Below are 22,682 nucleotides of genomic sequence, written 5' to 3'. Positions count from 1 at the left end.
CGGCGCCACACAGCCGCCGGAGACCTGGAGCGGTGAGGGGAAGGAGAAGCGCTGCGCTCTCCTCCCCTCACATATCAACAAGTGGTGAGTGACCGGGAGGGGGGGGGGGGGGCAGCACAGTGGGGCATGTATCTGGCACTGAGTGGGGCATGTAACTGGCACTGAGTGGGGCATGTAACTGGCACAGTGGGGCATGTATCTGGCACTGAGTGGGGCATGTATCTGGCACTGAGTGGGGCATGTATCTGGCACTGAGTGGGGCATGTATCTGGCAATGAGTGGGGCATGTAACTGGCACAGTGGGGCATGTAACTGGCACAGTGGGGCATGTATCTGGCACAATGGGGCATGTATCTGGCAATGTGTGGGGCATGTAACTGGCACTGTGGGGCAATGTAACTGGCACTGTGGGGCATGTATCTGGCACTGTGGGGCAATGTAACTGGCACTGTGGGCCATTTTCAGTGGCCACACCCCCTCTGGTGCGTGGCCACACCCCTTCTGGTATGTGGCCATGCCCATTTTTCCACACGCGCACATGCTTCTTTTTGTGTGTGTTTTTTTGGGGGTTTTTTTTTTTTGAGGGGGGGGGGGGAGGGGGGGTCTTGCCCTGGGCTCCGAAAACCCTAGCTCATACTTGCCTACCTGACCCTCTCCATGAGTGAGAAAATGCTCTGTTCCTGGACTTTCCTGGTAATGTATGATTGCCATCACCTGTGGTGAAACACCTTTATTATCAATTAACTAGCTCACCACAGGTGATGGCAATCATACATTGCCAGGAAAGTCCAGGAACAGAGCATTTTCTCCCTCATGGAGAGGGTCAGGTAGGCAAGTATGCCCTAGCTACGCCTCTGTTGCCCTCACCTGTGCTGAAACACCTTTCTGATCCATTAACCTGTTCAATACAGGTGCTGGCAATCTAAAATTAAGAAAATAGTCCAGAAGCAGAGCATCGTGTCCCTCCTGGATAGGTTGATTCTATTTCGGAATGGGAGAAGGGACCTTCTGACGTATCTAGGGGAGGAGACACGTCACCAGGGGGAGGAGCTACGGGCGAACAGGGTACCCGAAAAGTACCCTCGCGGGCTCGCTTCGCTCGCCACGCTTCGGGCTCGGTGGCTCGCTCCGCTCGCCACCTGATTACTAAAGGTAATAGTTGGTGGCGTGGATAGTAGAGGAACTATCCCGCTGGCCTTGCTCCTCCCCCTTGTGTTGTGACTCCTCCCCCAGACGGAAAAGGTCCCTTAGCCCACTTGATTCTAGCATCTACCCTCCTTTGGATAGGGTCAGGCTGGGAGGTATGAGATCAGAAGTCGTCATTTATCACAGGACTCATAAAAGCACCATATTGCCAGACTCCAAAATGGCCGCTGAGTTACTTCCACCTGATGTCACAGCGCAGCGCTGGCTGCCGGATGTAGGGACCCATGCAGCTCATGCTCAGCTCGTTTACAGGTAGGAAACATGGCCGCGGAAGGGGATGTGGAGCTGGAGCTGGAAACTGAGGAGAACTGCAGCGAGCGGCCGGCGGATAAGCCCCGGAAACATGACAGCGGTGCGGCGGATCTGGAGCGGGTGACTGACTATGCGGAGGAGAAGGAGATCCAGAGCTCCAACCTGGAGACGGTGAGAGGAGCCTGGGGATGAGCCGCAGGGAGTGCTGGCAGAAAGACTGGCACTATATGCGCCGGTATCATGGACATCTGGTGGCGGGGTGCATGGGCACTGTGCTGGGTAAGGTGTAGGGAGGAGGGCTGGGTGGCATGGTGCCCGCAGAGAGGAAGAGACTCTCCTGTGGGCAGGTGTAAAGAGGTTGTGTGCTGTGTACTATGTGAATGAACAGGTATGACTTGTTATACTTGGCACAGTGAATGGGAGAAATTGGGGTAGGTTTTAAAATTTCAGGAACAGAATTTAAGTCCGAGGTGGACAGCCTGGTGTGGCAGGGCAGGCTACTGTGCCAGGACCACAGGATGGTTAAATCTTAAGGTGACGTTGGGGCAGATGTATTAACCTGGAGAAGTGATAACGCATCAACCAATCATTACGGTTTGAAAAATGACAGGAGCTGACGAGGCTGAAGTTAGCTTCTTATTCGGCCAGCTTCTTATTCACTTCTTATTCAAGCTCCAGCTTCTTATTCACTTCTTATTCGAGCTCCAGCTTCTTATTCAGATCATTCAGTTTTGCAAGGGTTAATGTGTCTTGGGCAACACATTTGACGCCTGAAATTCACAGAGTAGGGTCCCTTTCATATGACCCACCTGTATTTTGGCTTGCCCAACGCTGGTTTGGGCATGAAATACGCTGGCAAAGTGGGCACATACACTATAATTCACCATTTTGAATAAGTAGCTGTAGTTTTGCAGGGGTTAACGAGTCTCGGGCAACAATTTTGACACCTGAAATCAATAGAGTCGGGTCACTTGCATATGACCCACATGGATATTGCCTTGCCCAACACTGGTTTGGCCATGAAATACGCTGCCCTAGTGGGCACCTTAACACTATCATTTTCTATTATGAATAAGTAGCTGTAGTTTTGCAAGGGTTAACGAGTCTCGGGCAAGAATTTTGACACCAGAAATCAATAGAGTCGGGTCACTTGCATATGACCCACATGGATTTTGCCTTGCCCAACGCTGGTTTTGCCATGAAATACGCTGCCCAAGTGGGCACATTCACAGTATTATGAATTACTAATTTGAATAAGTAGCTGTAGTTGTGCAAGGGTTAACGAGTCTCGGGCAAGAATTTTGACACCTGAAATCAACTGAGTCGGGTCACTTGCATATGACCCACATGTATTTTGCCTTGCCCAACACTGGTTTGGCCATGAAATAAGTTGCCCAAGTGGGCACCTTAACACTATCATTTTCTATTATGAATAAGTAGCTGTAGTTTTGCAAGGGTTAACGAGTCTCGGGCAAGAATTTTGACACCAGAAATCAATAGAGTCGGGTCACTTGCATATGACCCACATGGATTTTGCCTTGCCCAACGCTGGTTTTGCCATGAAATACGCTGCCCAAGTGGGCACATTCACAGTATTATGAATTACTAATTTGAATAAGTAGCTGTAGTTGTGCAAGGGTTAACGAGTCTCGGGCAAGAATTTTGACACCTGAAATCAACTGAGTCGGGTCACTTGCATATGACCCACATGTATTTTGCCTTGCCCAACACTGGTTTGGCCATGAAATAAGTTGCCCAAGTGGGCACCTTAACACTATCATTTTCTATTATGAATAAGTAGCTGTAGTTTTGCAAGGGTTAACGAGTCTCGGGCAACAATTTTGACACCAGAAATCAATAGAGTCGGGTCACTTGCATATGACTCACATGGATTTTGCCTTGCCCAACACTGGTCTGGCCATGAAATACGCTGCCCAAGTGGGCACATACACAGTATTATGAATTACTAATTTGAATAAGTAGCTGTAGTTGTGCAAGGGTTAACGAGTCTCGGGCAAGAATTTTGACACCTGAAATCAACTGAGTCGGGTCATTTGCATATGACCCACATGTACTTTGCCTTGCCCAACACTGGTTTGGGCATGAAATACAATGCCCAAGTGGGCACCTCAACACTATCATTTTCTATTATGAATAAGTAGCTGTAGTTTTGCAAGGGTTAACGAGTCTCGGGCAACAATTTTGACACCAGAAATCAATAGAGTCGGGTCACTTGCATATGACCCACATGTATTTTGCCTTGCCCAACACTGGTTTGGGCATGAAATAAGTTGCCCAAGTGGGCACCTTAACACTATCATTTTCTATTATGAATAAGTAGCTGTAGTTTTGCAAGGGTTAACGAGTCTCGGGCAACAATTTTGACACCAGAAATCAATAGAGTCGGGTCACTTGCATATGACCCACATGGATTTTGCCTTGCCCAACACTGGTTTGGGCATGAAATACGCTGCCCAAGTGGGCACATTCACAGTATTATGAATTACTAATTTGAATAAGTAGCTGTAGTTGTGCAAGGGTTAACGAGTCTCGGGCAAGAATTTTGACACCTGAAATCAACTGAGTCGGGTCACTTGCATATGACCCACATGTATTTTGCCTTGCCCAACACTGGTTTGGGCATGAAATACGCTGTCCAAGTGGGCACATTCACAGTATTATGAATTACTAATTTGAATAAGTAGCTGTAGTTGTGCAAGGGTTAACGAGTCTCGGGCAACAATTTTGACATCAGAAATCAATAGAGTCGGGTCACTTGCATATGACCCACATGGATTTTGCCTTGCCCAACACTGGTTTGGCCATAAAATACGCTGCCCAAGTGGGCACCTTAACACTATCATTTTCTATTATGAATAAGTAGCTGTAGTTTTACAAGGGTTAACGAGTCTCGGGCAACAATTTTGACACCAGAAATCAATAGTCGGGTCACTTGCATATGACTCACATGGATTTTGCCTTGCCCAACACTGGTTTGGCCATGAAATACGCTGCCCAAGTGGGCACATTCACAGTATTATGAATTACTAATTTGAATAAGTAGCTGTAGTTGTGCAAGGGTTAACGAGTCTCGGGCAACAATTTTGACATCAGAAATCAATAGAGTCGGGTCACTTGCATATGACCCACATGGATTTTGCCTTGCCCAACACTGGTTTGGGCATGAAATAAGTTGCCCAAGTGGGCACCTTAACACTATCATTTTCTATTATGAATAAGTAGCTGTAGTTTTGCAAGGGTTAGAGAGTCTCGGGCAACAATTTTGACACCAGAAATCAATAGAGTCGGGTCACTTGCATATGACCCACATGGATTTTGCCTTGCCCAACACTGGTTTGGGCATGAAATACGTTGCCCAATTGGGCACCTCAACACTATAATTTTCTATTATGAATAAGTAGCTGTAGTTTTGCAAGGGTTAACGAGTCTCGGGCAACAATTTTGACACCTGAAATCAATAGAGTCGGGTCACTTGCATATGACCCACATGGATTTTGCCTTGCCCAACACTGGTTTGGGCATGAAATACGTTGCCAAATTGGGCACCTCAACACTATAATTTTCTATTATGAATAAGTAGCTGTAGTTTTACAAGGGTTAACGAGTCTCGGGCAACAATTTTGACACCAGAAATCAATAGAGTCGGGTCACTTGCATATGACCCACATGGATTTTGCCTTGCCCAACACTGGTTTCTGCATGAAATACGCTGCCCAAGTGGGCACATTCACAGTATTATGAATTACTAAATTGAATAAGTAGCTGTAGTTTTGCAAGGGTTAACGAGTCTCGGGCAAGAATTTTGACACCTGAAATCAATAGAGTCGTGTCACTTGCATATGACCCACATGGATTTTGCCTTGCCCAACACTGGTTTGGGCATGAAATACGCTGCCCAAGTGGGCACCTTAACACTATCATTTTCTATTATGAATAAGTAGCTGTAGTTTTGCAAGGGTTAACGAGTCTCGGGCAACAATTTTGACACCAGAAATCAATAGAGTCGGGTCACTTGCATATGACCCACATGGATTTTGCCTTGCCCAACACTGGTTTGGGCATGAAATACGCTGCCCAAGTCGGCACATACACATTATTATAAATTACTAATTTGAATAAGTAGCTGTAGTTGTGCAAGGGTTAACGAGTCTTGGGCAAGAATTTTGACACCTGAAATCAACTGAGTCGGGTCACTTGCATATGAACCACATGTATTTTGCCTTGCCCAACGCTGGTTTGGGCATGAAATTAGTTGCCCAAGTGGACACCTTAACACTATCATTTTCTATTATGAATAAGTAGCTGTAGTTTTGCAAGGGTTAACGAGTCTCGTGCAACAATTTTGACACCAGAAATCAATAGAGTCGGGTCACTTGCATATGACCCACATGGATTTTGCCTTGCCCAACACTGGTTTGGGCATGAAATACGCTGCCCAAGTGGGCACATTCACAGTATTATGAATTACTAATTTGAATGTGCCCACTTGGGCAGCGTATTTCATGGCAAAACCAGCGTTGGGCAAGGCAAAATCCATGTGGGTCATATGCAAGTGACCCGATTCAGTTGATTTCAGGTTTCAAAATTCTTGCCCGAGACTAGTTAACCCTTGCAAAACTACAGCTACTTATTCATAATAGAAAATGATAGTGTTAAGGTGCCCACTTGAGCAGCGTATTTCATGCCCAAACCAGTGTTGGGCAAGGCAAAATCCATATGGGTCATATGCAAGTGACACGACTCTATTGATTTCTGGTGTCAAAATTGTTGCCCGAGACTCGTTAACCCTTGCAAAACTACAGCTACTTATTCAAATTAGTAATTCATAATACTGTGAATGTGCCCACTTGGGCAGCGTATTTCATGGCCAAACCAGTGTTGGGCAAGGCAAAATCCATGTGGGTCATATGCAAGTGACCCGACTCTATTGATTTCAGGTGTAAAAATTGTTGCCCGAGACTCGTTAACCCTTGCAAAACTACAGCTACTTATTCATAATAGAAAATGAGAGTGTTAAGGTGCCCACTTGGGCAACGTGTTTCATGCCCAAACCAGTGTTGGGCAAGGCAAAATCCATGTGGGTCATATGCAAGTGACCCGACTCTATTGATTTCTGGTGTCAAAATTGTTGCCCGAGACTCGTTAACCCTTGCAAAACTACAGCTACTTATTCATAATAGAAAATGAGAGTGTTAAGGTGCCCACTTGGGCAACGTTTTTCATGCCCAAACCAGTGTTCGGCAAGGCAAAATACATGTGGGTCATATGCAAGTGACCCGAATCAGTTGATTTCAGGTGTCAACATTCTTGCCCGAGACTCGTTAACCCTTGCAAAACTACAGCTACTTATTCATAATAGAAAATGAGAGTGTTAAGGTGCCCACTTGGGCAGCGTATTTCATGCCCAAACCAGTGTTGAGCAAGGCAAAATACATGTGGGTCATATGCAAGTGACCCGACTCAGTTGATTTCAGGTATCAAAATTGTTGCCCGAGACTCGTTAACCATTGCAAAATTACAGCTACTTATTCATAATAGAAATTGAGAGTGTTAAGGTGCCCACTTGGGCAGCGTATTTCATGCCCAAACCAGTGTTGGGCAAGGCAAAATACATGTGGGTCATATGCAAGTGACCCGAATCAGTTGATTTCAGGTGTCAAAATTGTTGCCCGAGACTCGTTAACCCTTGTAAAATTACAGCTACTTATTCATAAAAGAAAATGAGAGTGTTAAGGTGCCCACTTGGGCAGCGTATTTCATGCCCAAACCAGTGTTGGGCAAGGCAAAATACATGTGGGTCATATGCAAGTGACCCGACTCAGTTGATTTCAGGTGTCAAAATTGTTGCCCGAGACTCGTTAACCCTTGCAAAACTACAGCTACTTATTCAAATTAGTAATTCATAATACTGTGAATGTGCCCACTTGGGCAGCATATTTCATGGCAAAACCAGCGTTGGGCAAGGCAAAATCCATGTGGGTCATATGCAAGTGACCCTATTCAGTTGATTTCAGGTGTCAAAATTCTTGCCCGAGACTAGTTAACCCTTGCAAAACTACAGCTACTTTTTCATAATAGAAAATGATAGTGTTAAGGTGCCCACTAGGGTAGCGTATTTCATGCCCAAACCAGTGTTGGGCAAGGCAAAATCCATGTGGGTCATATGCAAGTGACCCGACTCTATTGATTTCTGGTGTCAAAATTGTTGCCCGAGACTCGTTAACCCTTGCAAAACTACAGCTACTTATTCATAATAGAAAATGAGAGTGTTAAGGTGCCCACTTGGGCAACGTTTTTCATGCCCAAACCAGTGTTGGGCAAGGCAAAATACATGTGGGTCATATGCAAGTGACATGACTCAGTTGATTTCAGGTGTAAAAATTCTTGCCCGAGACTCGTTAACCCTTGCAAAACTACAGCTACTTATTCAAATTAGTAATTCATAATACTGTGAATGTGCCCACTTGGGCAGCGTATTTCATGGCAAAACCAGCGTTGGGCAAGGCAAAATCCATGTGGGTCATATGCAAGTGACCTGATTCAGTTGATTTCAGGTGTCAAAATTCTTGCCCGAGACTCGTTAACCCTTGCAAAACTACAGCTACTTATTCATAATAGAAAATGATAGTGTTAAGGTGCCCACTTGGGCAACTTATTTCATGCCCAAACCAGTGTTGGGCAAGGCAAAATACATGTGGGTCATATGCAAGTGACCCGACTCAGTTGATTTCAGGTGTCAAAATTCTTGCCCGAGACTCGTTAACCCTTGCAAAACTACAGCTACTTATTCAAATTAGTAATTCATAATACTGTGAATGTGCCCACTTGGGCAGCGTATTTCATGGCAAAACTAGCGTTGGGCAAGGCAAAATCCATGTGGGTCATATGCAAGTGACCTGATTCAGTTGATTTCAGGTGTCAAAATTCTTGCCCGAGACTCGTTAACCCTTGCAAAACTACAGCTACTTATTCATAATAGAAAATTATAGTGTTAAGGTGCCCACTTGGGCAACTTATTTCATGCCCAAACCAGTGTTGGGCAAGGCAAAATACATGTGGGTCATATGCAAGTGACCCGACTCAGTTGATTTCAGGTGTCAAAATTGTTGCCCGAGACTCGTTAACCCTTGCAAAACTACAGCTACTTATTCAAATTAGTAATTCATAATACTGTGAATGTGCCCACTTGGGCAACGTATTTCATGCCCAAACCAGTGTTGGGCAAGGCAAAATACATGTGGGTTATATGCAAGTGACCTGACTCAGTTGATTTCAGGTGTCAAAATTCTTGCCCGAGACTCGTTAACCCTTGCAAAACTACAGCTACTTATTCAAATTAGTAATTCATAATACTGTGAATGTGCCCACTTGGGCAGCGTATTTCATGGCCAAACCAGTGTTGGGCAAGGCAAAATCCATGTGGGTCATATGCAAGTGACCCGACTCTATTGATTTCAGGTGTCAAAATTGTTGCCCGAGACTCGTTAACCCTTGCAAAACTACAGCTACTTATTCATAATAGAAAATGAGAGTGTTAAGGTGCCCACTTGGGCAACGTGTTTCATGCCCAAACCAGTGTTGGGCAAGGCAAAATACATGTGGGTCATATGCAAGTGACCCGACTCAGTTGATTTCAGGTATCAAAATTGTTGCCCGAGACTCGTTAACCCTTGCAAAACTACAGCTACTTATTCAAATTAGTAATTCATAATACTGTGAATGTGCCCACTTGGGCAGCGTATTTCATGGCAAAACCAGCGTTGGGCAAGGCAAAATCCATGTGGGTCATATGCAAGTGACCTGATTCAGTTGATTTCAGGTGTCAAAATTCTTGCCCGAGACTCGTTAACCCTTGCAAAACTACAGCTACTTATTCATAATAGAAAATGATAGTGTTAAGGTGCCCACTTGGGCAACTTATTTCATGCCCAAACCAGTGTTGGGCAAGGCAAAATCCATGTGGGTCATATGCAAGTGACCCGACTCAGTTGATTTCAGGTGTCAAAATTGTTGCCCGAGACTCGTTAACCATTGCAAAATTACAGCTACTTATTCATAATTGAAATTGAGAGTGTTAAGGTGCCCACTTGGGCAGCGTATTTCATGCCCAAACCAGTGTTGGGCAAGGCAAAATACATGTGGGTCATATGCAAGTGACCCGACTCTATTGATTTCAGGTGTCAAAATTGTTGCCCGAGACTCGTTAACCCTTGCAAAACTACAGCTACTTATTCAAATTAGTAATTCATAATACTGTGTATGTGCCCACTTGGGCAGCGTATTTCATGGCCAAACCAGTGTTGGGCAAGGCAAAATCCATGTGGGTCATATGCAAGTGACCCGACTCAGTTGATTTCAGGTGTAAAAATTGTTGCCCGAGACTCGTTAACCCTTGCAAAACTACAGCTACTTATTCAAAATGGTGAATTATAGTGTATGTGCCCACTTTGCCAGCGTATTTCATGCCCAAACCAGCGTTGGGCAAGCCAAAATACAGGTGGGTCATATGAAAGGGACCCTACTCTGTGAATTTCAGGCATCAAATGTGTTGCCCAAGACTCATTAACCCTTGCAAAACTGAATGATCTGAATAAGAAGCTGGAGCTTGAATAAGAAGTGAATAAGAAGCTGGAGCTTGAATAAGAAGCTGGCCGAATAAGAAGCTAACTTCAGCCTCGTCAGGAGCTGACTGGCTGGTGCGTTATCACCTTGCACTTATCACTGCTTTATTCCTTCTCCAGGCTTAATGCCTCTGCCCCTTCTGATTCTTAGGGGGGAATTCAAATGTTTGAAAGTTGGTTTGGTGTCTGTTTTTCCCTGTCTATTGAAAAAACAGACACCCAGCTGACTTATCAAACAATTGAATATCCCCCTTAAAGTCTGTAGCTTTATCATACTGTAAGTCAGGCATTCCCAACCACGGTCCTCAAGGCACACCAACAGTGCAGGTTTTAGTGATATCCAGGCTGCAGCACAGATGGTTAAATCAAAATAACTGAGCTACTAATTAAGTCACCTGTGCTGAAGCCTGGATATCACTAAAACCTGCACTGTTGGTGTGCCTCGAGGACCGTGGTTGGGAATGCCTGCTGTAAGTACAACATGTTACTGATGAGATCACACTCTATAATGCAGTTTTTTTTTGTTTTTTTCCCCCCGTTAGGCCATGTCCGTTATTGGTGACAGACGGTCAAGAGAACAGAAAGCAAAACAAGAAAGGTGAGTCTGATCACTTATTTTGACCACTAGATTTCTTATAGAAAAAATATCCTTTATAAATCTGAAATGTCTGTCATTGAAAAGTTAGGCAAAAGTTCAGAACATGTGGTACATGGGTTTTCCAAACTCTGACATTACAGTCCAGGTTTTAGGGATATCCATGCTTGAGCACAGGTGACATAATTGCTTAATTAGTACCTTAATCAAATTGATTTAACCATCTGGACTCAAGCATGGGTCCAGCTTCCTTTAAACCTGGACTGTAATGCTGGAGTCTGAGAAAAATATACTACTGTGCATAAGTTTTAGGCAGGTGTGGCTAAAATGCTGCAACATAAGAATGCTTTTTAAAATAGAAGTGTTAATAGTTTATTTTTATCAACATATTGCAAAGTGAATGAACAGAAGACAAATCTAAATCAAATCAATATTTCAATATCTAAATCAAATCACCATTTGCCTTCAAAACAGCATAAATTCTTCTAGGTACCCTTGCACACAGTTTTTGAAGGAACTTGGCAGGGAGGTTGTTCCAAACATCTTGGATAACTAACCACAGATCTTCTGTGGATGTAGGCTTGCTCAGTTTCTTCTATGTTGAGATCAGGACTTCTTGTTCTTCTTTATGCTGCAGATAGTTCTTAATGACATTAGCTCTATGTTTGGGGTTGTTGTTCTGCTGCAGAATAAATTTGGAGCCAATCAGATGCCTTTGCATAGGCCCAGGTTACTAGTTCTCACTGCACCGCAGTGAATCTGTGTTCAACACGAGTCGCTACCTGGGTAGAAATGTCTCGTCGATTGACGCGTTTGTTTTTAAAAGGATACTTTCGGACTAGGCAAAACCTGGGATGTTGCACGCTAATTAGCAATAAACCAGGATATTTTTGCTAGCCTGAAAGGGGTATTAATGTGTTTAAGAGATGGAGCCGGGGACGGTGCATGGAAGGGGGGGGGGGGGGGTGCTACTGACTGACAGACATCTGAGACTGTCACGTCGGTTATAGAGCAAGGTGGACCATCGGCATCCTGACACACTGTATGTGTGTCACTCGCATACAGTGTGACTGAATGCCAATGGTCTGCCTTGTTCTATGGCTGACTTGACAGGTTCAGCTGTCGGTCAGCTGCTGCCCTGTGCCATTCCCGGCTCTTGTACACAGTGTAGTACTGTGTAAGAGGGGTGGGGGGAACCATTGGGCCCATGTCCTCCGTCAATGGTGGAAACCTATTCGGTTTTCTGCCATCGGGTGACTAGTGGTGGTTTTAGATTGTCGATGGCAATAATATTTATTTAATGGTCACATTTAGAATGTGATGTTCAGGAAGTTAACGTCCTTTCACTGAAATTATCTCTTAATGATTTCTGGTGCTTATCATTTTTGGGTCATTATGAGCCTTGCTAGGTAGGGGTTCTCCGCGGCATACCCAGCCATTCTTACATTAGTGGTGTATGCTATTTTGCCTGAAGGGTCTAATTTACTTGTATCTTATTTCCCAGGTGCTAGGAGTTTATGGCAAACACACATAGGGGTCGATTCAATTCTCCGACAGTTGAATAGCACCGGGAATTAGCTCCCGGTGCTATTCAATACAGCGCCAAGTGACACTCAATTGTCGGGAATTCTTCTCTCACCCCCGGGGGATGCGAGAGGAAATCCGACAAAACTGCTGCTGCGCGGCTGTCGCGAGGCTGATTCTTTCGGGAATCAGCATTGCATCGGGGAGTTTACGTCTGAGAATGGCCGTTCTCCCGACAAATCAACCTGTTAAGTTGGCAAATGCCCGTTCTCCCGGACTTAACATGAGCTGAATTGAATAGCGACGGGAGCGAATTCCCGGCGCTATTCAACCGTCGGAGAATTGAATCGACCCCATAGACCCTTTCTTTGCACCCAGTGTCTACATCGACATGCTAATACTGATGGGTGTAGTCAAAGTGCTGACCGTACAAACAAGCATTCACAGTGGATGTATGCTGTATGTCTAATCAGTTTTCCGGCGCTTGCTATAAATTCTTGTGTGTGTCTTCTGCACATTCTTCAGTGTTCATTAAGGCCTATTTGCAGCACTAGGTAAACATAGTTCATGTAGTTAGGCCAAATGTGCTATGGGGAAAATGAAATGTGTGTGACCTTACACAGCTTGGATCAAGAAATGAATCTATAGTTCTATATAGAAGTACCTGTTTTATGTAAATATCTGTTCCAGGGGCAACCAATAGACTCTGCTCTATAACGACACATATAAAGTAATGTATTTACATTTAATAAGTGACACACTTACTATTGCAGAGAAAAGGAGCTGGCAAAAGTTACCATCAAGAAGGAAGATGTGGAGCTTATTGTGAGTGTGGATTTGGTTCTAGTGATTACCATAACTGCAGAGGACTTTAAAAATCTTAAGCAGTCTGATGCAAGATAAGCAACTGTATCCAAGTTAAATGTAGCTCTTAATTGTGAAATGTTATCATTTAAATAAAATGAAGTCAGAATTTCATTACACTTAAGTGATGTTTTGTAAGTTCGAATGAAATACATAATTGTGCTTACCTGTGCGAGGCATTAATGCAGTGGAACTCCAGCAAATGCACTGTAACTTGAGATGAATTTGCCCCTAAATCATGCATTTTTGTCCGCAGCCCCATCGGATTGGACATTAAAATACCCACTTTATAGAGTACTGGTATGTGCATCATAGGAGCACTCTAAATTGCCAGCATCACCCCTAATTGAATGATCCCCCTTAGTATCATTGGCGTGTAGCCTGAAGGTTTGGTTAAACCACTATTGGACGACACTTGAAATAGGTCGACATGAATTTATATAAAAATAAATAAATAATAAAATAAAATAATTGGTGTCATTTTATTTGTAAAGTGACCAGGAACCCCAATTAGGGCACAGTGTCCCCTCGCATGGCTCGCCATGCGTAAGGGGAGGTGCCTTACTCCGCTACCACTGCGCTCGGCACAGGTTACTATTCCCAGTCGTAGTCCACGTGGATCGTAAAGTAAGAAAAAGATGAAGAAAAATGTGAAAACTCATGTCGACCAATAGTGGTCAACCAAAGTGTGGTCGGCCTAAAGACCGGATAGTGGTTAAACCCACCAAGTCTCTGAGAGAAACAGAGGTCATACCTCCATTCAGGCAGCTACTGTATATTAGGGACCACAGCATAGCTATCCCCAATGTGCGTAGCAACAGATGATTTTTACGGTCTGCACATACCCATTTTATTTTAATTCTGTTTTATTTTCTTTGTCTCTTTGTTTTTTAGGAGTTCCCATGTTCTAACACTAGTTATTGTGGTATATGTGTAGCTATAGCTACTTGTCTATGACTTTAATTGACATACATTTAAATAAAAATAATTGCCATAGTCTTTAGCTATTAGAAAATGTATCTCTGGATTTAATTATCTAAGTATGAAGCAGCAGGTTTTGTGTTCCAATCTGATTTGTGTATTCTTTCAAACGCAGATGAATGAAATGGAAATCCCGCGCACAGCAGCAGAACGCAGTCTGCGAGAACACATGGGAAATGTAGTGGCAGCACTCATCGCACTGACTAACTGAGCATCTGTGCATTACAGATGGCGTTCTCTAAGAGACATACAGCGGTAATTGGAGCAACAGTGAGAACCACCGATCAAGGGGCCTGTTCGTTATACAGAGGTGGGCAACATGTGGCTCTCTAGCTGTTGTGGAAATACAAGCCCCAGCACTTCCTGGGAGTACATGCTAAGACTTGTAGTCCCACAGCAGCTGCTGCACCTATGTTGCCCATGCCTGTATAATGGTTTATAACGGATTCTGTCTGGGACATGCTGATGTTTTTTCACTCATTTAACTTAGGACACAGAATATCTCTGGCTCAAATCTTCTAACGTATTTTGAATAAAAGTAAATGTAATAAGGATGTATAAGTGTAATCACGTGTTTTAAGCACAAGTACGCAGTATGAAAGTTACATTCTAATAACGTACATAATAAATGCAATCGGTGACCTCTTCCTGTTCTGCAATATCTTTTACATGGACTTTCCCATATTACTATGTATTGAAAATGGCGCCAACATGACTTTTCCTGAATTTTTTTTTTTTAAATAAATGTCATGCAAAGTATATTTCATTGTATACTCGGAGTTTAATGTGTTTATGGGGGGAGGAAGGAGGAAGGAGGAAGGAGGAAGGAGGAAGGAGGAAGGAGGAAGGAGGGAGGAGGAGGAGGAGGAGGAGGAGGAGGAGGAGGAGGAGGAGGAGATTTGAGGAAAAATTACTTCACAGAAAGGGTAGTGGACAAGTGGAATGGGTGGTAGAGGCTAAGACAGTAGAGCAATTTAAACATGCGTGGGATAGACCTAAGGATATCCTTACAAAAAAATAAGGATCAAATAAGGTTTGTGATTTAAAAAAAAAAAAAAAGGGGAAGACTAGATGGGCCAAGTGGTTCTTATCTGCCGTCAAATTCTATGTTTCTAAATTCAGGGCTGTGGAAGGCAGGACTACTACTTGCAAAAACCACTCCTGTCTATGCACACATAAATGTGTATGAAGTAAACATACACTACAAATGCTGCAAGTGGTTTCTAGGTTCGATAGGTTTTAAATAATACCCCTTTCACATCACACAAATAACCCGGTATCAACCTGGCATATTGCTGGGTCAAGACAGGTCAGTGTGTAGTGTGAAAACGCCAAGTCCAAATTCTCAGGTCGCCTGACCCGGTAATTCAACCCGGGTTATAAGCAGTGTTATTCCCGGGTTGAATACCGGGTCAGTTGCTGCGTAAACGGATTCCCGGGTTGATGGGACCCGTTTACTAGATACGGAGAGGCAGCGTGGAGATGAGCTCATCTCCCAGCTCCGCCCTCGCTGCTATGGCAACCGCCCCAACATATTGCTGGGTCGGACAGCCCGGCAAAAGGGGTAGGAGAGTCTCCAATACCGGATCCCACCCAGGAAGGACCCGTTTCCAATTCCCGGGTGGGAAATGGCATTGGAGATGTGAAAGGGGTATAATTGACTTGGGAGGAAGGGGGGTCACAAGCCCAGGTTAGGCACCTAATAAAAATTTGGATGTGAGTTGGCACTTTTAAGTTGCTGCCATTGTCAGGCTCATGACCTGGGGTGGGATTTTGAAGCTGTCCTGTGTAGTTTTGTGGGTTTTTTTTTTTTTTTGTACCTGCACATCATGTAATGTTTGCAAGTCCTACAAAGGTCTGGAATGTTGCCCAAGAGCAGGGTGTGTGTTTTAGAAAAATCCATTTACAGTATCATTAATTTAGGGAAAGAACTGCCTCATATGTAAAGTAATGTTCACGCTAGGCTGTTTTAGCAGGGCGCCGCGCCCTGCCTTTTATTTTTTAGGGCAAAACCTGTCCTACCCTTTCTGTGGCGCCCTGCTAAAACAGCCGCCCGCTTTCTGCCCTCCCAGCGTGTAAATATGCCGTGCGCATGCGCGCGGCATCCATTCATGCTGTGAGAGAGCTAGGGGGAAGCCCAGCACCTCCGTAGGTGCTGGCTACGCCCCCAGCAGTGCGGCCGCCCACGCCCCCTGTCTGTGAGCTGAACCGCCCACTTGTATTACGTTTATTGGCCACGCCCTATTTGCATGGTCACGCCCCTTTTTGGCGCGCAAAGCCGCGTACGCCCCTCACGGACCGGCGCCCTGCTTTGCGCTGCACGTCCCCTAGAGTGAACACTAGTAAAGTATAAAGCACCTCACCAGTGTTTTGTGCATGGCAGACGCCTCTGTCACCCGGTGCGTGCCTCTCAGCAGCCTGTAACTGTTCTGGTCTCAGACTGCTGCCTGTGATTTATTCAACACTCGTGTGTGAACCAGTCCAATAATTCAGCTGAGCTTAGGGGGAGATGTACTAAGTAGTGAAAAGAGTGGAGATGTTGCCCATGGCAACATATCAGCATTGATGTAACATTTATCATTTGCATACTATACTTCTCCATGGGCTCACTAGTCCCCTCTTTTCACTGCTTAGTACATCTACCCCTATGTCTCATAAGTTAGACTTCCCCTGTCCAATAGGAAATGTTCATATAAAAATGAGATTTATGGTAAGAACTTACTGTTGTTAAATCTCTGCGAGGTACACTGGGCTCCACAAGGATTCACATCTGGGTGTAGAGTAGGATCTTGATCTGAGGCACCAACAGGCTCAAAGATTTTAACTGTTCCCAAGATGCACAGCGCCGCCGCCTCTATAACCCCACCTCCATGCACAGGAGCTCAGTTTCGTTAACCAGCCCAATGCAGTAGCAGGTACCAGAGACGACAATGGCTCGTAGCCAAGTACACCACACACTCACCACAGGAGAGGGTGTCAGCAGCTATGCCATACCAACCCAAAGAAGCTAAGTGCGTCATGGTGGGCGCCTTGTGGAGCCCAGTGTACCTCGCAGAAAGAGATTTCTCTGACGTCCTAAGTGGATGCTGGGACTCCGTAAGGACCATGGGGATTAGCGGCTCCGCAGGAGACTGGGCACAACTAAAGAAAGCTTTAGGACTACCTGGTGTGCATTGGCTCCTCCCACCAAGACCCTCCTCCAGACCTCAGTTAGGATACTGTGCCCGGCTGAGCTGGATGCACACTAGGGGCTCTCCTGAGCTCCTAGAAAGAAAGTATATTTAGGTTTTTTATTTTACAGTGAGATCTGCTGGCAACAGACTCACTGCAGCGAGGGACTAAGGGGAGAAGAAGCGAACCTACCTAACTGGTGGTAGCTTGGGCTTCTTAGGCTACTGGACACCATTAGCTCCAGAGGGATCGACCGCATGGAACCGGCCTTGATGTTCGGTCCCGGAGCCGCGCCGCCGGCCCCCTTACAGAGCCAGAAGCATGATGAGTCCGGAAAATCGGCGGCAGAAGACTTCGGTCTTCACCAAGGTGGCGCACAGCACAGCACTGCAGCTGTGCGCCATTGCTCCTCATGTACACCTCACACTCCGGTCACTGATGGGTGCAGGGCGCTGGGGGGGGGCGCCCTGAGGGCAATATAAGACACCTTGGCTGGCAAATCATCACAATATATAGTCCCAGGGCTATATATGTGATAAATTACCCCTGCCAGAATCCATAAAAAAGCGGGAGAAAAGTCAGCCGAAAAAGGGGCGGGGCTTCTCCCTCAGCACACTGGCACCATTTTTTCTTCACAGTGCAGCTGGAAGACAGCTCCCCAGGCTCTCCCCTGTAGTTTTCAGGCTCAAAGGGTTAAAAAGAGAGGGGGGGCACTAAATTTAGGCGCAATATATGTATACAAGCAGCTATTGGGGGAAAAATCACTCAGTTATAGTGTTAATCCCTGCATTATATAGTGCTCTGGTGTGTGCTGGCATACTCTCTCTCTGTCTCCCCAAAGGACTTTGTGGGGTCCTGTCCTCAGTCAGAGCATTCCCTGTGTGTGTGCGGTGTGTCGGTACGGCTGTGTCGACATGTTGGATGAGGAAGGTTACGTGGAGGTGGAGCAGAGGCCGATAAATGGGATGCCGCCCCCTGTGGGGCCGACACCAGAGTGGATGGATAGGTGGAAGGTATTAACCGACAATGTCAACTCCTTACATAGAAGGCTGGATGACGTAAAACAGCTGTGGGACAGCCGGCTTCTCAGCCCGCGCCTGCCCAGGCGTCTCAAAGGCCATCAGGGGCTCAAAAAAGCGCCCGTTACCTCAGATGGCAGACACAGATGTCGACACGGAGTCTGACTCCAGTGTCGGCGAGGTTGAGACATATACACAATCCACTAGGAACATCCGTTACATGATCTCGGCAATGAAAAATGTGTTACGCATTTCTGACATGAACCCAAGTACCACATAAAAGGGGTTTTATTTTTGGGGAGAAAAAGCAGCCAGTGTTTTGTTCCCCCATCAGATGAATGAATGAAGTGTGTAAAGTAGCGTCGGTTCCCCCGATAAGAAACTGGTAATTTCTAAAAAGTTACTGATGGCGTACCCTTTCCCGCCAGAGGATAGGTCACGTTGGGAGATATCCCTTAGGGTGGATAAGGCGCTCACACGTTTGTCAAAAAAGGTGGCACTGCCGTCTTAGGATACGGCCACCTTGAAGGAGCCTGCTGATAAAAAGCAGGAGGCTATCCTGAAGTCTGTATATACACACTCAGGTTATATACTGAGACCTGCAATTGCCTCAGCATAAATAGTGCTGCTGCAGCGTGGTCTGATACCCTGTCAGATAATATTAATACTCTAAGACAGGGATAATAGTTTGCTAACATAGAGCATATCAAAGACGTCGTCTTATATATAAAGGATGCACAGAGGGATATTTGCCGGCTGGCATCCAGAATTAATGCAATGTCCATTCTGCCAGGAGGGTATTAGAAACCCAGCAGTGGACAGGTGATGCTGCCTATAAAAGGCACATGGAGATTATGCCTTAAAAGGGTGAGGAATTGTTTGGGGATGGTCTCTGGGACCTCGTATCCACAGCAACAGCTGGGAAGAAATTTTTTTACCTCAGGTTTCCTCACAGCCTAAGAAAGCACCGTATTTTCAGGTACAGTCCTTTCGGCTTCAGAAAAGCAAGCGGGTCAAAGGCGCTTCCTTTCTGCACAGAGACAAGGGAAGAAGGAAAAAGCTGCACCAGCAGCCAGTTCCTAGGATCAAAAATCTTCCCCCGCTTCCTCTGAGTCCACCGCATGACGCTGGGGCTCCACAGGTGGAGACAGGTGCGGTAGGGGCGCGTCTCGGGAACTTCAGGGACCAGTGGGCTTGCCCACAGGTGGATTCCTAGGTTCTGCAAATAGTATCACAGGGATACAGGCTGGAGTTCGAGGCGACTCCCCCTCGCCGTTACCTCACATCAGCCTTGCCTGCTGCCCTCGGAGAAAGGTAGTACTGGCGGCAATTCACAAGCTGTACTTCCAGCAGGTGAAATCAAGGTACCCCTCCTTCAACAAGGCCGGGGTTACTATTCCAAAATGTTGTGGTACCGAAACCAGACGGTTCGGTGAGACCCATTCTAAAATTGAAAGCCTTGAACACTTATATACGAAGGTTCAAGTTCAAAATGGATTCGCTCGGGGCGATTATTGCAAGCCAGGAGAATTTCATGGTATCACTAGACATCAAGGATGCTTACCTGCATGTCCCTATTTACCCTCTTCACCAGGAGTACCTCAAAATTGTGGTACAGGATTGTCATTACCAATTCCAGACGTTGCCGTTGGTCTGTCCCCGGCACCGAGGTATTTACCAAGGTAATGGCCGAAATAATTATCCCGTACTTGGACGATCTCCTTATAAAGGCGAGGTCCAGGGAGCAGTTGTTCGGCGGAGTAGCACTATCTCAGGAAGTGCTACAACAGCACGGCTGGATTCTGAATATTCCAAAGTCGCAGCTGGTTCCTACGACGCGTCTACTGTTCCTGGGTATGGTTCTGGACACAGAACAGGATAAAAAGGGTTTCTCCCGGAGGAGAAGTCCAAGGAGTTGTCGTCTCTAGACAGAGACCTCCTAATACGTATACAGGTGTCGGTGCATCAATGCACGCAAGCCCTGGGAAGGATGGTAGCTTCTTACGAAGAAATTCCATTCGCCAGGTCCCATGCAAGGATTTTCCAGTGGGATCTGTTGGACATGTGGTCCGGGTCGCATCTTCAGATGCATCGGCGGATAACCCTGTCTCCAAGGGCCAGGGTGTCGCTGTTGTGGTGGCTGCAGAGTGCTCATCTTCTATGGGGCCGCAGATTCGGCATACAGGACTGGGTCCTGGTGACCACGGATGCCAGCCTTCGAGGCTGGGGGGCAGTCACACAGGGAAGAAACTTCCAAGGTTATGGAAAAGTCAGGAGACTTCCCTACACATAAATATTCTGGAACTAAGGGCCATTTACAATGCCCTAAGTCAGGCTAGACCCTGCTTCAACTCCGGCCGGTGCTGATCCAGTCAGACAACATCACGGCGGTCGCTCATGTAAACCGACAGGGCGGCACAAGAAGCAGGATGGCGATGGCAGAAGCCACAAGGATTCTCCGATGGGCGGAAAATCATGTGTTAGCACTGTCAGCAGTGTTCATTCCCGGAGTGGACAACTGAGAAGCAGACTTTCTCAGAAGACACGACCTCCACCCGGGAGAGTGGGGACTTCATCCAGAAGTCTTCCAAATGATTGTACACCGTTGGGAAAGGCCACAGGTGGACATGATGGCGTCCCGCCTCAACTAAAAGTTACAAAGATATTGCGCTAGGTCAAGAACCCTCAGGCGATAGCTGTGGACGCTCTGGTAACACCGTGGGTGTACCAGTCGGTGTATGTGTTCCCTTCTCTGCCTCTCTTACCCAGGGTAATGAGAATAATAAGAAGGAGAGGAGTAAGAACTATACTCATTGTTCCGGGTTGGCCAAGAAGAGCTTGGTAACCAGAACTCCAAGAAATGATCTCAGAGTACCCATGGCCTCTGCCGCTCAGACAGGACCTGCTGCAGCAGGGGGCCTGTCTGTTCCAAGACGTACCGCGGCTGCGTTGGACGGCATGGCGGTTGAACGCCGGATCCTGAAGGAAAAGGGAATTCCGGAGGAAGTTATCTCTACGCTATTTAAAGCTAGGAAAAAAGTGAACGCAAACCATTATCACCGCATATGGCGGAAATATGTTGCGTACTGTGAGGCCAGGAAGGCCCCAAAGGAGAAATTTCAGCTAGGTCGATTTCTGCACTTCCTACAGTCAGAGGTGACTATGGGCCTAAAATTGGGTTCCATTAAGGTCCAGATTTCGGCTCTATCGATTTTCTTCCAAAATGGAACTGGCTTCACTGCCTGAAGTTCAGACTTTTGTTAAGGGAGTGCTGCATAGTCAGCCCCCGTTTGTGCCTCCAGTGGCACCGTGGGATCTCAACGTGGTGTTGGATTTCCTGAAGCCGCATTGGGTTGAGCCACTTAAATCCGTGGAGCTATAATACCTCACGTGGAAAGTGGTCATTCTGTGGGCCTTGGCCAGGCGTGTATCAGAATTGGCGGTTTTGTCATACAAAAGCCCTTATCTGTATTTTATATGGATAAGGCGGAATTGAGGACTCGTTCCCAATTCCTTCCTAAGGTGGTATCAGTTTTTCATGTGAACCAACCTATTGTGGTGCCTGCGGCTACTTGGGACTTGGAGGATTCCAAGTTACTGGACGTAGTCAGGGCCCTGAAAAGTATATGTTTCCAGGACAGCTGGAGTCAGGAAGACTGACTCGCTATTTATCCTGTATGCACCCAACAAGCTGAGTGCTCCTGCTTCTAAGCAGACGATTGCTCGCTGGATCTGTAGCACGATTCAACTTGCACATTCTGCGGCTGGACTGCCGCACCCTAAATCTGTAAAAGCCCATTCCACGAGGAAAGTGGGCTCTTCTTGGGCGGCTGCCCGAGGGGTCTCGGCTTTACAACTTTGCCGAGCTGTTACTTGGTCGGGTTAAAACATTTTTGTAAGAGTCTACAAGTTTGATACCCTGGCTGAGGAGGACCTAGAGTTGCTCATTCGGTGCTGCAGAGTCATCCGCACTCTCCCGCCCGTTTGGGAGCTTTGGTATAATCCCCATGGTCCTTACGGAGTCCCAGCATCCACTTAGGACGTCAGAGAAAATAAGATTTTACTCACCGGTAAATCTATTTCTCGTAGTCCGTAGTGGATCCTGGGCGCCCATCCCAAGTGCGGATTGTCTGCAATACTTGTTTATAGTTATTGCCTAACTAAAGAGTTATTGTTGAGCCATCTGTTGAGAGGCTCAGTTATATTTCATACTGTTAACTGGGTATAGTATCACGAGTTATACGGTGTGATTGGTGTGGCTGGTATGAGTCTTACCCGGGATTCAAAATCCTTCCTTATTGTGTCAGCTCTTCCGGGCACAGTATCCTAACTGAGGTCTGGAGGAGGGTCTTGGTGGGAGGAGCCAGTGCACACCAGGTAGTCCTAAAGCTTTCTTTAGTTGTGCCCAGTCTCCTGCGGAGCCGCTAA

At 46.1% G+C, this 22,682-nt stretch overlaps 1 protein-coding gene across 1 annotated transcript; it reads left to right on the top strand.

Annotated features, from left to right (window-relative positions):
* The first annotated feature begins 1,372 nt into the window (after positions 1–1,372).
* On the top strand, positions 1,373–14,825 carry HYPK (huntingtin interacting protein K). The gene is made up of 4 exons (XM_063925867.1): positions 1,373–1,629; positions 10,643–10,698; positions 12,993–13,044; positions 14,180–14,825. Exons 1-4 carry the CDS (start codon positions 1,468–1,470, stop codon positions 14,273–14,275), a joined length of 366 nt encoding a protein of 121 aa, XP_063781937.1. The 5' UTR covers positions 1,373–1,467; the 3' UTR covers positions 14,276–14,825.
* The last annotated feature ends 7,857 nt before the right edge of the window (positions 14,826–22,682 follow it).

This window comes from Pseudophryne corroboree, chromosome 6 (genome assembly GCF_028390025.1).
Source record: "Pseudophryne corroboree isolate aPseCor3 chromosome 6, aPseCor3.hap2, whole genome shotgun sequence".
Classification (NCBI taxonomy): Eukaryota; Metazoa; Chordata; class Amphibia; order Anura; family Myobatrachidae; genus Pseudophryne; species Pseudophryne corroboree.
The sequence above is the reverse complement of the archived record's forward strand: the minus strand, read 5'-3'. Positions and strand labels throughout refer to the sequence as shown.

Bases quoted from the DNA above. Each gene is read 5' to 3' on its own strand.
- HYPK (XM_063925867.1), top strand. From the start codon at position 1,468: ATGGCCGCGGAAGGGGATGTGGAGCTGGAGCTGGAAACTGAGGAGAAC. The intron at 1,630-10,642 runs GTGAGAGGAGCC...TCCCCCCGTTAG, and splicing joins AGAGCTCCAACCTGGAGACG to GCCATGTCCGTTATTGGTGA. The intron at 13,045-14,179 runs GTGAGTGTGGAT...TTTCAAACGCAG, and splicing joins AGGAAGATGTGGAGCTTATT to ATGAATGAAATGGAAATCCC.